The 15,712-nt window shown below is 42.3% G+C and overlaps 1 protein-coding gene across 1 annotated transcript in view; it reads left to right on the forward strand.

Moving 5' to 3' along the window:
• The window catches only part of LOC116780083 (protein patched homolog 1-like), a 151,401-nt gene extending 138,914 nt beyond the window's left edge, over nt 1-12,487 (forward strand). Inside the window, exons 20-23 of the mRNA XM_032674566.1 lie at nt 284-426; nt 3,279-3,378; nt 10,803-11,048; nt 11,960-12,487. Of these exons, the coding sequence (XP_032530457.1) occupies nt 284-426; nt 3,279-3,378; nt 10,803-11,048; nt 11,960-12,487 (1,017 nt within the window). The remainder of the gene's footprint in view (nt 1-283; nt 427-3,278; nt 3,379-10,802; nt 11,049-11,959) is intronic.
• Nucleotides 12,488-15,712: the final 3,225 nt, after the last annotated feature.

The following is a 15,712-nucleotide window of genomic DNA, read 5'->3' on the forward strand; positions in this document are numbered from 1 at the left end:
AAGAAACAAATGAAAAGCCTGCCGGTGTAGGCATGCATTGTTTCCAAAATTATTACTGTGGTTCTGACTGTAATCAATGCTTACTCTGGTCATGTGACTTCAGCAGCAGCTATATGGTATGGTTGCACGATTAGACCTTGTCTTGAAGTCTAGTCAGTTACAGAGATACTTTAATGGACTGTAAATTGAAGTAATTAACTGGTGAAAAACTGCATACTAAGAGAGAGGCTGTTTGAAAGACTGTACATGTCTCTCTAATGAAATGGATTTCATTGTTTTATAGGCATTTTTAACTGCCGTAGGAGACAAGAACCGTAGGGTTGTCCTTGCGTTGGAACATATGTTTGCACCAGTGTTGGACGGAGCTGTGTCCACTCTGTTTGGAGTGTTAATGCTTGCAGGATCGGAGTTTGATTTTATTGTCAGGTAAAGCATTTGCATGCTTTGACTTTCTTTTTTAAAATAAAAAAGAGTACACTTTTATATTTAGACATTTCAGTGTATCTGTCATTTTATTACCGTGTATGGTGTGTCAAGCATGTGTCATCATGGTCCTGTTTTCCCAAGGAGTTCTATTAACTCCTTGTCACATGCTGGACATAGTAGTATTTTCATTGCTGGTATTAAGATCTGTTCCAGGAAAATCTGACTCCCAGCATGAAAGGAAACAAAAATGGCCCTCTTTAGCAAAGATTTTAATTCTGGAATTAAACCAGTTTGAAGTAGCTAGTATTGTCCAATATTAGTTAGATTTTACCTTTAACCTTCCAGATATAGGTCAGGTCTGCCAGATTTTTCATATGCCCAATGATTTGCCTGGAAAGGACACATGGAGTCAGCCCTCTCTGGGTCTTCTCCTGCTATCTTTATATGAGACTTACAACAATTTATAAATGGGTGAGGGAAATAGCCCTGTTTGGGAGCTAGGGAACTATAAGTATGAACACAGAACTTCAATATTAAAATTCTGTAAAGTAAAGTCCAAAGGTTCTTCTGTTTAGAACTACAGGCGCAGTTTCTCATGAATTTAATTAAGAATGTGAATTTGTCAAGTATGAGAGGAGAGCAAATTTTTTCTTTTGAGGGAAATTTGAGAAGTACAATGAAACAGAACCTAATCCATTCCAAATAACCAGTGGAGCTCTGCAAAATCACTAATCTTAGAAGTGACACTGGTTCTTTGTGGCAAACTGCAGCACAAAAAACCCCCAAAACTAAATCATAGACCTAAAACAGAACTGAGGTAGAATTGGGTCAAATAAAAATGATCTGAAAGATGACTTAACTGCTTAAGTAAACATAAACTGGATAGGGGAACAGACTTAGCTGACATCCATCTGACGACAACAACAACAAAATCATAGAATCATAGAATATGCTGGGTTGGAAGGAACCCATCAGGATCATCAAGTCCAACTCCTGGCCCTACACAGGACACCCCAAGTATTTAACCAAGGCACCTGCAGAGGTTATTTCTGCACCACTCTATACTCCTTCCTTTGTATCGCTTGTTGTTTGACTCCCGATTGCTTCATGCTGTCTCCTCTAGTCCTGTCACTGGTCACAAGAGTGAAGAGATCAGTGCCTGCCCCTCCGCTTCCCCTTGTGTGGATGTTGAAGACCGGAATGAGGTCTCCCCTCAGTCTCCTCCAGTCTGAACAAACCAAGTGACCTCAGCTGCTCCTCATAAGGCTTCCCCTCCAGACCCTTCACCATTCTCGTGACCCTCCTTTGGACGCTCTCTAATAGCTTAATGTCTTTTTTATATTGTGGTGCCCAAAACTGCACACAGTAAATGTCAGAGGCAGGGAATGAGAGAATCACTGCTAAATCTCATCAGGATTTTGTGTTTATGTATTTAAGAGATTTCACAGAATCACAGAATCATGTAGGTTGGAAAAGACCTCCAAGATCATCGAGTCCAACCTTTGACCGATCACCACCTTGTCAACTAGACCATGGCACTAAGTGCTATGTCCAGTCATTTCTTGAACACTTCCAGGGATGGTGACTCCACCACCTCCCTGGGCAGCCCGTTCCAATGCTTAACAATCCTTTCTGTGAAGAAATTCTTCCTGATGTCCAACCTGAACCTCCCGTGGCACAGCTTGAGGCTATGTCCTCTTGTCCTGTCACTATTTGCCTGGGAGAAGAGGCTGACCCTCACCTGGCTACAACCTTCTTTCAGGTAGTTGTAGAGAGCGATAAGGTCTCCCCTGAGCCTCCTTTTCTCCAGGCTAAACAACCTCAGCTCCCTCAGCTGCTCAGATTTGCAGAAAGCAGGTAGTAGGAGGTTTACATGAGGTCTAAATACATTAAACGTACATGGAGATTATTACTATACAGATGTTGCACTCTCTGAAATAGAACTTGTATTTTTTCACATCAGCATATTTATTTTATTTTATTCTTGCCTGGGAAATAAGGTAGAATTATTCTTTTAGTAGGGTTGCTATGGGGAAATGACTTCCATCTCACCACACTGATGCAAACCAACAGTATTCAGAGATGTTGAATTGTTCAACAAAAGGTTAGCCTGTAATGCAATTCTGCTATCGTGGAGTACTATTACTCAGTAGGATGCTCAAGTTTGTATAGAATGGGCAGCATTTTCTTTGCAGAATGATGGTTCTTGTGCTGTAAAAAGGCTGCAATTTGAGCTATTTCATAAATCTGGAACTCACAGAATTCTAGGTCAAAAGCTGAGATTAATGAACAGCTAGGGAAAGCCTTACCTTACACTGGAAATTTGATTACAGATTCCACTGTAAGATGCAGAAATATTTCACACTGTATTAGCTGCTGTAAGAAGTGAACTTCCTTCCCTTCTAGGCTAAATTTTTTAACTTCTGCAGCCTTCATTTGTTTTCTTCTGCTTGGTTTTCTCTAATGGAGGCCATTTATTCATTGTATTTGTGCTTTTGATCCATTCAGACATTCACTGCACATTCCATATTTTTGTATTTGTGTAACTTATTCATAAATAACATCATATGCTGCCAGATTCTGGGAAATGAACAAATTTAATTGTCTTTCTTTCTTTTATCAACTAATACTTTGAGTTATGTGATGCACATTCTCTAATCCAAAAGGTAAAAAGAACAAAAGCAAAACAACCTATGTGTTAAGTGATATAATTATTTAGTACAATATTAATAATAGTTGAGATTTAATTTATGTATTTTTTAATATATTTAGCTTTAGTATGTAATCCCTTATTTCTCATGCTATTCGTGCCTCTTCTCTTCCCCCTCCCACTCCTTTAAACCCTACTTTAGGTATTTTTTTGCTGTTTTGACAATCTTAACCATTTTGGGAGTTCTCAATGGATTGGTGCTGCTTCCTGTTCTTCTTTCACTCTTTGGACCGTACCCTGAGGTCAGTAAAACTAATAGTGAACAGAAGAAATAATGTTATCTCTCCCTCTGCAACCAACCCCCTTCTCTAGAAACTCCTTATTTTTACAATCTCTTGGATTTTTTAAATTTTTACTTTAAGTTTCTTGCTCTAGTTTTAATTTAAATATTTATTAAATGTTATGTTTGTTATTTGTTTGGTATTCTTCTACTTCCTTATATTTTTCAAGCATTTTTTAATAAGTATTATGATACCATGAAGCGCCAGAAACAAACTTCTTGACAGCAATTTGTAGGTATTAAAAAGCATTCTTCTTTATTCAGCACGCTGGACTTTTGGAGGATAGCTCCTCTAATCAAACGTGCCAAATGACAGATGGACAAGGCTTTTTATTACACATACTGTTTACATATTCATTAGATTTTCTTGCTTAATACATATTCATTTGTTTGCTTTACATAGTCACGCCCCTATTGCAAGTCCTTCTTTGGTCCTTCCAGGTCTTCTTCGTCATCTTGACCTCAGTTCTTGAGCAGGCACAGTGTCATTGTGTTTCATCACCAAAAACTAACGTTTGTTCTTTATTTTATCTGGGTACACAGAGCTTAGTTTATATCCTGTTTGTTTGAGTTACATCCCTTATCCAATTCTCGAGGACTTTTCTAAGATTATATTGTTCCTTATTTGGGCATTCCAGGATACTGTGAGTAAAATTTCTATTTCTCCTATCAATTATTTTAGAGGCTGCAATCAACAAGTTAAATACAAATGTAGATATTAGATAAGCTTTTAAAAGCAGAATGTCATATGCCAACATAAAACTAGGCTTTTCCCCAAGACGTTATAATGGACAGGTAATTTTTTATACTCACCTTCTCCTTTCCCACCTACTGCCTCTGTTGCTTTCTTCAAAATATTTAACTCACCAGACCACCAAGGAGGCCTGGGTGGACCAACATTACACCAGTGGTGGTACACAGACCACACCCTGATAACCATGGTGTAGTGGGTTGACCCTGACCGGATGCCAGGTACCCACTAAAGCCACTCTCTCACTCTCCCTCTGCAACTGGACAGAGGAGAGAAAAAAAAACAGCTAAGGATTCGTGAGTAGAGATAAGAGCTGGGAGAGGTCACTTACTGATTACCTTCACGGATAAAACAGACTCAAAGTGGGGATAGTACTTAAATTTATTACTAACAGGATAAAAACCAAAGAGTGAGAAATAAAACAGTCTTAAGAACACCTTCCCCCCATGTTCTCCCTCCTCCCTCCCAGCGGTGCAGGGGGATGGGGAATGGGGGTTGCGGTCAGTTGTTGTTTCTGCTACCGCTTTTCTGCTGCCGCTCAGAGAGAGGAGTCCTTCCCTGTTCCCGTGGGGTCCCTCCCACAGGATACAGTCCTTGATGGACCTCTCCGATGTGAGTCCATCCCTCGGGCAGCAGTTCTTCCCAAACTGCTGTCCTGTGGGTCACTCCTCCATGGGGTGCAGTCCTTCACGGATGAGCTGTACCAGCATGGGTCCCTCACAGGGGTCACAAGTCCTATCCAAGAAAAACCTGCTCCAGCGTGGGCTTCCCTCTCCACAGGCTGCAGGTCTCCAGCAGGACCCTGCTATATCTTGGGCCTCCCATGGGGTCACAGCCTCCTTCATGCATCCACCTGCTCCAGCATGGGCTCCTCCACGGGCTGCAGGTGGGTCTCTGCACCCCAATGGTCCTCCATGGGCTGCAGGGGCCACAGCTCCAGTGCCTGGAGCACTCCTCCCCCTCCTTCTGCACTGACCTTGGTGTCTACTTTGTTGTTCCCGTGTTCTCACTCCGCTCTACCCTGGCTGGAATTCTTTCTGCGCAACAACCTCCTGTTCTTAAATATGTTATCACAGAGGCCTTCCTATTACTCCTGATTGGTTTGACCTCGGTCAGCGGCAGGAAGCCCATCCTGGAGCCAGCTGGCATTGGCTCCACCAGACAGGGGAAGCTTCTAGCGGCTTCTAACAGAAGCCACCCCTGTAGCCCCCCCCCCCCCCCCCACCAAAACCCAGCCACAGAAACCCACTACATGTGGCCAGAAGTTTGCCTAAAGGTGTCCCTCACCACTCCATCCCTCTCTGTGGTGCCCTCTTGACTCAAACAAAGATCTTGGTGGGTGGAAGACTCCACCTGAATGTTGAAGACTTTACAGTGTAAAGTCCAAGTCCAGCAAAAAAGGATTCACAGCTATGAAATTTTTATTTGATTATTCATCACTTCAGTTAACCATGCAAGGAGTCTTTCTGCTGTGCCTTTTGCAACCGATCTTGTCTATCTCGCATTGGCCCCTTTAGCCACTAGCACGCTTGTAGCAAATGTGGGTAGAGCCCTTCCCAAATCTTCATTCGCAAAGCCTAGCCATGAATGAATGAATACTTCCGTTAACAGAATTATTGTGTTATGTATATATCCTGGGTTACACAAAGACTGGTATCCACCTTTTCTCTTTTCCCCAAATATGCCTACTAATTTAGACTGTGGAGGGACTTAAGATAAGGAGGGTACTCTATTATCCTAGGAGAAGAATGTATTCATAAGTGTGAAAAGACTGGGATGCTGATGACTGAGACAATCCAGGTGTTGAGGGCACCGCACACTTGCCACCTCAGGCTATGAGCTGGGTGTTGTTTCTTTGTCCTCACACAAATGACTGTGATAACTCCTCTCTGGGAGGCATCAGGACAATTCACACACATGACCTGAAGATATTCATCTCTGCTGATGGCCATAATGGATCCACATGTGCTGACTTACACAGGCAACTGTAACATCTTAGAAAGTGTCAAACACTCTTGAACCACTGAGGAACATTGCAACAATGAACAGGCAGACTGAGCTGCACAAGTCAAGGTGTCACAGGTAGACCTGGACTGGCAGCACAAGGGAGAGTTGTTCCTAGCACGATGCGCCCATGGGGTGGATCTAACCATCTCCCAGGTTATCCATGATTGTGAGACATGTGCTGCCATTAAACAGGTAAAGAGAGTGAAGCCCCTGTGGTATGGTGGACGTTGGAGTAAGTATAGGTACGGAGAGGTCTGGCAGATTGATTACATCACACTGTCACAGACCCACCAAGGTAAGCGCTATGTGCTCACCATGGTGGAAGCCACCACTGGATGGCTGGAGATGCATCCGGTGCCCCACACCACTGCCCGAAATACCATCCTGGGCCTTGAAAAGCAAGTCCTGTGGCGACACGGCACCCCAGAGCGAATTGAGTCAGATAATGGGACCCATTTCAAGAACAGTTTAGTTACCACCTGGGTAAAAGAGCATGGCATTGAGTGGGTGTATCACATCCCATACCATGCAGCAACCGCTGGGAAGGTTGAACGGTGTAATGGACTGTTGAAAACCACTCTGAAGGTGTTGGGTGGGAAGACTTTCAAGCACTGGGATCAGCACCTAGCAAAGGCTACATGGCTAGTCAATGCTAGAGGCTCCATCAATCGAGCCAGCCCTGCCCAATCAGAGTCCCTTCACTCTGTAGATGGAGACAAAGTCCCAGTAATTCACTTGAGAGGTATGTTAGGTAAAACAGTTTGGATTAACCCTGCCTCAAGCAAAGGCAAACCCATTTGTGGCATTGTTTTTGCCCAAGGGCCCAGTTACACCTGGTGAGTGATGCAGGAAGATGGAGAAACCTGTTGTATACCTCAAGGGGATCTTATCTTTGGGTGAACTGTCCATAACTCTGTACCTCTATTTCTGAATGTGTATATAAGTAGAATAATGCATCTACATATATAGTTCAAAGGTTTAATTCAATATAGTGTGGTGGTATGGGAAAAAATTAAGGGTGGATAATGTCAGAGGTTTTCTTCTTTTAAAGAAAAAAAACCCTGCTTTGAATATTCTCCCTTTAACGCTGTGAAAGAACTGCGTACAGTGAGGGAGGGGGGAGGAGATGGTCAGAGTGAGCCACACACACAAAAGGACTGGTTGATAGCCCCACATTCCAAGCTAATGGCTTCAGAAGACTGTAGGGAGAGGTTTTTTTTTCTTCTGGGGGCAGCTCCCTCCCACGCCTGGTCCTGCAGATGCGGACATCATCAGAGCCCAACACCGCCCCCTGCCGACCATCAGAGAGCAACTGCAGCCTCTGCTCCTCTGGAGGTGCAGCACCGCCCCCTGTTGGCTGTGGTTACAACTGCGCCAAAAGGCAAAAAAGTGCTTAATTGTTTTTGGTGAGAGTTTGGTTGTGGGATTGTTGCTTGTTGTTGTTGTTATATTCATAAAATTACAAAATATTCTGAGTTGGAAGGGACCCTCAAGGATCATTAAGTTCGACTCTTGGCCCTGCACGGGACCATCCCCAAGAGTCACACCATGTGCCTGAGAGCATTGTTCAAATGCTTTTTGAACTCTGTCAGGCTTGGTGCTGTGACCACTTCTCTGGGGAGCCTGTTCCAGTACCCAACCACCCTCTGGGTGAAAAACCTTTTCCTAATATCTAAAATAAACCTCTCCTGACACAATTTCAAGCCATTTCCTCTGGTCCTGTCACTAGTCACCACAGCCTGCCCCTCCTCTTCTTCCCCTCACGGGGAAGTTGTAGACTGAGATGAGGTCTCCCCTCAGTCTTCTTTTCTCCATGCTGAACTGACCAAGTGACCTCAGTTACTCCTCATATGACTTCCCCTCAATGCCCTTCACCATCTTCGTTGCCCTCCTTTGGACACTAATAACTTAATATCTTTCTTATATTGTGGTGACCAAAACTGCACAAAATATTCAAGGTAAGGCTGCACCAGTGTAGAGTAGAGCGGGACAATCACCCCCCTTGACCGGCTGGTGATGCTTTGCCTGATGCCCCCACCAGGACACGATTGGCCCTTCTGACTGCCAGGGCATTGCTGACTCATTTCAACTCATATTCAACTTGATATCGACCAGGACCCCCAGGTCCAGTTCCAGCATCTCATTCCCCTATCTGTACGTACATCCAGGGTTTCCTCATCCCAGGTGCAGAATCCAGCACTTCCCCATGTTGAACTTCATATGGTTGGTGATTACCTAGTCCTCTAATTTGTTGAGCTCCTCCCAATTTTGTATCATCTGCCAACTTTCTTAGTATCCCTTCCAGTCCTGCGTCCAAGTAATTTATGAAGATGTTGAAGAGCACAAGGCCTAAGATGGAGCCCTGTGGAACTCCACTAGTGACAGGTCGCCAGTCTGATGTTACCCCATTCACTATAACCCTCTGTGCTCGACCTGTGAACCAGTTGTTCACCCACCACATGATGTGCTTATCCAGCTGTGGGCTGGACATTTTGTCCAGAAGGATCCCGTGAGAGACAGTATGGAAAGCTTTACTGAAATCCAAAAAGATTACATCAACTGGCTTCCCTTGATCAACTAGGTGGGTTACCTTGTCATAAAAGGAAATCAGATTTGACAAGCAGGTTTTCCCCTCATGAAGCCATGCTGTCTTTGATCAATGACTGTGTTGTCCTCCAGGTGTTTTTCAATAACTCCCAGAATAATCTTCTCCATTACTTTACCAGGCAGTAAAGTGATACTGACAGGTCTGTAGTTTCTAGGGTCCTCCTTTTTGACCTTCTTGAAAATCAGGACAACGTTCACCAGCTTCCAGTCAGCTGGGATCCCTCCATATTCCCAAGACCATTCAAAAATCATCAAGAGATGCCTCACAATGACATCAGCCAGTTGTTTAAGTCTTCTCAGAGGAATCACATCAGGCCCCAAAGACTTACAGGGATCCAGCTGGAGCAGCAGATCCCTCACAACATCAGGGTGAACTGGGAGTTTATCATTCTCACAGACATGGGCCTCCAACTCAGGACACTGGGACCCCCTTAGCCCATCATCAGGGTTGACAGAGACAAAGAAAGCATTAAACATCTCTGCTTTATCTCTGTCCCTGTTTGTGAGGTGACCATCCTCATCCTGTAATGGGCCAATGTCATTTCTGCACTGACTTTTGCCATTAATATATTTAAAAAGTTCTTTTTATTGTCCCCCACAGTACTGCCCAGCTTCGACTCCAATTGAACTTTGGCTGCATGAATTTTCTCCCTACATTGGCAAGTAGCATGTTTGAATTTCTCCCATGTCACCTGACCTTGCTTCCACTGGGCATACATCTTCCTTTTATTTGCCTTACCTCCAAAAGAAGATTCCTGTTCAACCAAGTCGGCCTTCTGCCTCATCTGCTGGACTTTCAACATTTAGGAATTGCCTGTTCCTGTGCCCTTAGGAGGTGGGGTTTAAAAAGTGACCAACCCTGATGGAACTCAGCACCTGCAAAAGCGTTTTCCCAGGGGACTTTACTTACTAATTCCCTGAGCAGCCTGAAGTCGCCTCTCCTCATGTCCAGGATTGAAGTTTTGCTGGCCCTTTTCCTCCTGTCAACAGAGATTTTGAACTCGATTGCTTTGTGGTCACTGTGGTCAAGTAAAATAAAATAGTTTTTTAATAATACAGTTTTGACAGAAGTGCATAATCTCTTATACTCCTAACTGTATACGTGGCCTGATCCCTTATTCAAACAATATATATGTATATATGTGCATATATTGCAAGTACGTGTATCCATTTCTCTTTGCAACTAGACATGGAACCATACCATATATACACATTTGATGTTATTTATGAAATCATGTGGCTTAGCACCACAAAGATGATCAGAGGGCTGGAACACCTTCCTATGAAGACAGGCTGAGAGAGCTGGGGATGTTCAGCCTAGAGAAGAAAAGGTTTTGGGGAGACCTTATAGCAGCCTTCCAGTACCTCAAGGGGGCTTACAAGAAGGCTGGAGAGGGACTTTTTACAAGGGCATGTAGAGATAGGACAAAGGGGAATGGCCTTAAGCTGAAGGAGGGTAGGTTTAGATTAGATATTAGGAAGAAATTCTTTACTGTGAGGGTGGTTGCTCAGAGAGGTTGTGGACACCCCATCTCTGGAAGTGTTCAAGGTCAGGTTGGATGGGTCTCTGAGTAACCTGACCTAGTGGAAGGTTTCCTTCCCATGGCAGAGGATTTGGAACTAGAAGATCTTTTAGGTCCCTTCCAACCCAAACCATTCAATGATTCTATGATTAATATATGCTGAGGGGGGAGGCAAGTCTAGGAATTCTTTCTATATTTATAGGTGTCAGTGTGCATGTTCATGTACATATATGAACTTGTTGAGACAATGATTCATAGAGAAATATGTATAATCCTATTTGCATACATTTGAGATGGAGATCATGTCTCTTTTTCTTTCATGCATTTTTTTAGTGTAATAGAGGTGTTGACAAGAAAACTAGTGCTTATGTTCTCATGGCATGAAAAGGTGTATTTGGCTAAAGAATTTTTCTTTTAAGCACTAATAATAATAAGAAGGGTAATGCTAATTGAATGATACCAAATACTTGTAATTATAATTATCACTGTCATTATCAGGTTTCTCCAGCCAGTAGACGAAATAAATTACCTACTTCATCTTCTGAGCCACTCCCCAGCATCGTGAGGTTTGCACTGCCACTCGGGCACATAAATAATGGGTCAGATTCCTCTGATTCTGAATCCAGCTCTCAAAATGCCAGTATCAGTGAAGAGCATCAGTATGAGGCTATTCAAGGCTCTGGGGCACCAGTCCATCAAGTAATAGTGGAAGCCACTGAGAATCCTGTCTTTGCAAGATCCACTGTAAGTAGCTCACATGTTGACTGGAGGGAGGGCAAGAATATTTTTGTTTGGTTGTGGTTTTTTAACTTAAATCTATTTCTGTGGGAAGGCTATAATATTTCTTTCATGTTTCTGGATGATTATGCTTTGTGACTGGGCCAAAATTTGGAGCACTTGTAGACAGAATGTGAAGGTTTTCCTTTAGAATCAAGTCGGGGGTAAAATTATGGTACCAAAGATAAGGTCTTCAGCATATGTAATTGCTGTTGTATCATATTAGCACCAGCCACAAGAGAGAAATCTTAGTCTATTCAATGACTGCTGTGGGTGACCTCCAGGAAGGAAAGTGGGAAGAGGTTTAAAAGATCCAAACCTTTTCCACACAGTTCCCTGGGTGTCACCATCTCATATACCTCTTCTCTGGACAACTCACTTGGGGAGAAAGACTGATAAAGTCCAGAAAAAAACCCAAGTTTCAGGGTTATATCAAATCTTTGGTCTGTCCCATCTTGCTAATGAGGTGGCATAACTGTGATTTCAAAAGAAAGTGAAAAAGCTCCATCTCCTGCTACCCATGATGTTGCATGTTGAGTTGCAGTGTGGATCTCTTTTTGTTCATCAGAGGCCTAAAAATAGGCACAAGCACAGTCACACTTGAAATTGGACAGTTTATTGACTGATGTAGGTGCTGTGCTTCATGTTTTTTAAAGAAATCAAGAAACAGATTCCTAGTCTGTGCAAAGTACCCCACTAACATCCTATGTATGTACCCTGGGTGGAGCCTTTTACAAATGCCTGCAATTCTGCTTATTGAACAAGTTAAGATCGAGTGCTTGCTATCCATCCCTTTGAAAAGATGGAGTAGTATGTTGGAAGTGTAGTATATATTTACCTTGCTTTGTCAGAGGCATAATCATGTGTCTCCCTTTCAGGTGGTTCAGTCAGAGACAAGGTATCAGTCAAGTCCCAGAATTCAATTAAATCCAGTGTCTGGCATTCAACATTCACAACATCAGGGCAGACAACCAAAATGGGAAACAAGGGAAGGGATGCAATCACCTCCTCACTGCCATTGCAGGGACACTTTTGAAATTTCTGCTGAACAACTTTCAGGACCTAGCAATAGGGGTTGCTCGAGCCACAAGACTTGTTCTTATAACATGAGAAACCCAGTGTTTGTTGCCATGAGTGGCTCAGAACCAACCTACTGCCAGTCTATCACTACTGTGACCGCTTCAGCTTCAGTGACTGTTGCTGTCCACTCTGTCACACACAACCACAACTCCTGGGGAGGGAGTTTTCCATCCTACGAGGGATACTATGAAGCTGGTCACAGGCCATTTGAGGACCCCCATGTGCCTTTTGATATGTGGTATGAAAGAAGAAATTCTAAAGTACAAGCTATAGAACTGCAAGATGTTGAATGTGAAGAAAGGATACCTGACAACAACTCAGAATAAGGTAGATCTGTCTCCTGTAGCAAGTAGATTTGCCTGTCTTGGACAATGATGTTATTAATGACACTTCTCTACCTTAGGCATCCTGTAGCAGTCTCAGGCTTTAAATACTGAAAGGTAATTTGTTTGAGTGGTACAGTAGTAGAAACAGCTTGAGCTGGGTGCCTCCAGAGAGGGACCCTGAACAAAGAAATACCTTACAATCTCCATTTCTCAGCCCTCACATCATAGTTTTGTCCAATAATAATATTTAGGTCTGGGGTCTTCTTGTTCTTCTAGTTGTCTCTAGGCAGGCCTTTTCTTCTCTTATCTGTGACAATGCAGCTTCTGCTGATGGGAGTAGTGGCCTTCCTTGCTTCCTTATCTTTCATTGTGAACTGGCTCTGCAACCTCCTTTTACTAAACTAGGTAAAAGTTCAGGTATCTAGGCTTGCAGCCTGAGGCTTCAGCAAATTTAGCTACTAATGCTAAGCAAGTTATGCTAAACAAGTTCTTTATAAGTAGCATACCAAATTGCACAATAGTCCCCTCTTTTGTTTTTATAGGCATACCTGCCTTATAAAGGGTCATCAAGAAGGGTATGTCTATACCCTTGCATTCTTCTAAGTATTATGTTTATTAAACAAGCCTGAACATGTTGAAAAAGACAACAGAACAATAAGAGCATAACAACTACAGGAAGCAAAATTTTAATAAGAGTGGTTAATAAGCTTGATAAACAAGAATTAATTCCCCAGTGGTTGAACAGTGTTTCCCACCAATCTTTTGAGGGGCCTGGGTGTAGATGGGAGACTAACAATCTAACAGTTAGCATTTGTTAACACTTTGCCTGTGTTCTTGAGATAGGAACAGCAAGATCAATAGCTGCACAAACACCCCCTTGACTGGTTAACAATAAATCTAAAACCATTCAGTTTTGAAACACCATTTTAGTTGGTTTGCTATTGCTTGTATGGAGGCAATAGCCAGATTAGAGTTAGCTGCTGTACTATTAATAAAAAGTGTCAAGCAATGGAAGAAACTCAGGAAGTAAACTGTTCTGAGGTTGGCCTATTAGGGTCACTACCCATTCTGAATATACAAAATATCAGTAAAAAAGGATCCAAGGAGTGTCAAGAGTATCAATATTGCAAGGTCCAACATATAATCAATATAAAGACTATACAATTAGAACTAAACAGGCTGAACACAATGAATGTATTTCATCTGGATGTTATTCTCAAATTATCAATACCTTGTATTGTTTTAAAGTTCTTCTAACTTTTAGTGGTTGGTGTAGTCTGCATGCACAGCACCAGTTTATGTGTCCGGAGGCACCTTCCCTAGTTATACTTCCCTTATTTGAACTCTGTCAACAATATTGCCAATTGCCTTTAAAACAATTATTAGCATACCTTCTAGGATGACATGGACCACAATTGTTACAAAATAACCAAAGTCAACTGTACTGCAGGATTGATGGGGTTCTGCATCGGTGTCAGTTATTAATTTAACTGATATTCTTTAGAAATTCATTTAACATGTGAGTGATGAATCCAATTGTCTTTCCCCGTAACTTTTATAACAAAAGAAGTTAGTAGCACAGTATATGGACTCTCCCATTTATAGTCCAACTTTGTTTTGCAAGAGTAGACTTTTATCATTACTGTATCCCCAGATTGGATATCACGTACTTGCGTTCCTGCTGGTACTGGTTGAAGTCATTGGGTTTGTGCTTTGTATTCCCATGCAAATTTGATAACCCATCCATCTCCATCTAAGAGACTGGTCCCAGCAGGGACAAAGGTCCTGGGTAAAATTGTCTGCCAAACACTGTTCCTGTTGATAAAAACTCTAGAGGTTGGCAAGGGGCATTTCCAATATCCCAATATCCTATAGTACTATTCCTAAACTTCAAGCCATTTTAAATCTATCTGACTATAAGTTTGAGTAATTTTATTATTTCTTTCAATTTTGTTGGAGCCTTTGGTATGAACTGGACAGTGCACTAACAGCGATTTCCCTTGGAAGTTTAATAGCTTCCAATAGCATTCGATTTCAGTTCCACAAAAAATATTCTTTTCTGCCAAGGTAATGAACTCTCATTCTTTCCATAGCACAGGCATTGCATGACATTCTCCAAAAGTGTATTTAGATCAGTATAAATAGTCACTCATTGATTATGTCCCCATCAGTATATTCAGCTCCTTGGGCACTCACCAAGGATTGTAGCAGTTCTGTTTGAAATACCTCTAAGTTTCTCACCACTGCATAGTGCATGTGTCATTTTCCATTCACGCAGTTCATCCATTGGTGAACAGGGTTAGATCCAAGTTGTCTAGAGGTTGATCTCACAGATCTTCCTGTAGTTGGCTGGGGTGAAACACTACATCAGCACAATCATGATGCAACTCACCATCAGAGGGAAGAGGCAGTAAAATTGGTGAATTCAAAACAATGCATCTTTTCAAAGTAATATTGTCTGCTTTTAAAATTGTTAATTCATAATGACGTGCTCTTTGTGGGAATAATGTTTGTGTAGCATGTTTTTTAAGAATCAGTTCTACTTCATGCAGGGGACACACAGTTGTTGGGTGACCCAGAACCAATGGTCTGTTCATGATAGTTGCTGTTGTTGCTGTCACGTTGACACAGGAATTATTCCCTGCTGCTACAGGATACAGTTGAGTTGAGTAATAAGCCACAGGGCAGCAGTGTGGACCTAGCTTTTGAGTAAGGACTGCTGGCTACTCCTTTGTTCTCATGCACAAAGGGCTTGGAGTAATCCAGTAATCCCAGTGCCAGAGCAAAAACTAAAGCTCCTTTTATAGCTCAGAAAGTCTTTTCTTCCTTTGGACCCCAACATATAGGCTCCACTTGCTCTGCCTTGGTAGCTACTCTCAATTGTTTACTTAACTCCCCTAGCCCCAGTAAGCAGAGTCTGCAATATCCTACTGCATCAAAAAAATCCTCACAATTGTTTGTTACTGGTCTAGGTATTTCTACAATAGACTGGACCCATCCTGGGTCTACTAATCTATCTCCTTTTCTTAATATAAACCCTAAATATTTTACTTCCCAACCACACAGCTGAAGCTTAGAAAGAGATGTACGGTGGTCATTTTTTCTGCTAAAGCAGTACATAGACAAATAGTATCTTTCAAACAGTCTTTGTATGCCTTGGTGTCAAGAAATAAATCATTTACATATAGTACAAGTCTAGAACGTCCAGGCAATATAATATCTTTC

Source organism: Chiroxiphia lanceolata, chromosome W, assembly GCF_009829145.1.
Source record: "Chiroxiphia lanceolata isolate bChiLan1 chromosome W, bChiLan1.pri, whole genome shotgun sequence".
In the NCBI taxonomy this organism is placed as follows: Eukaryota; Metazoa; Chordata; class Aves; order Passeriformes; family Pipridae; genus Chiroxiphia; species Chiroxiphia lanceolata.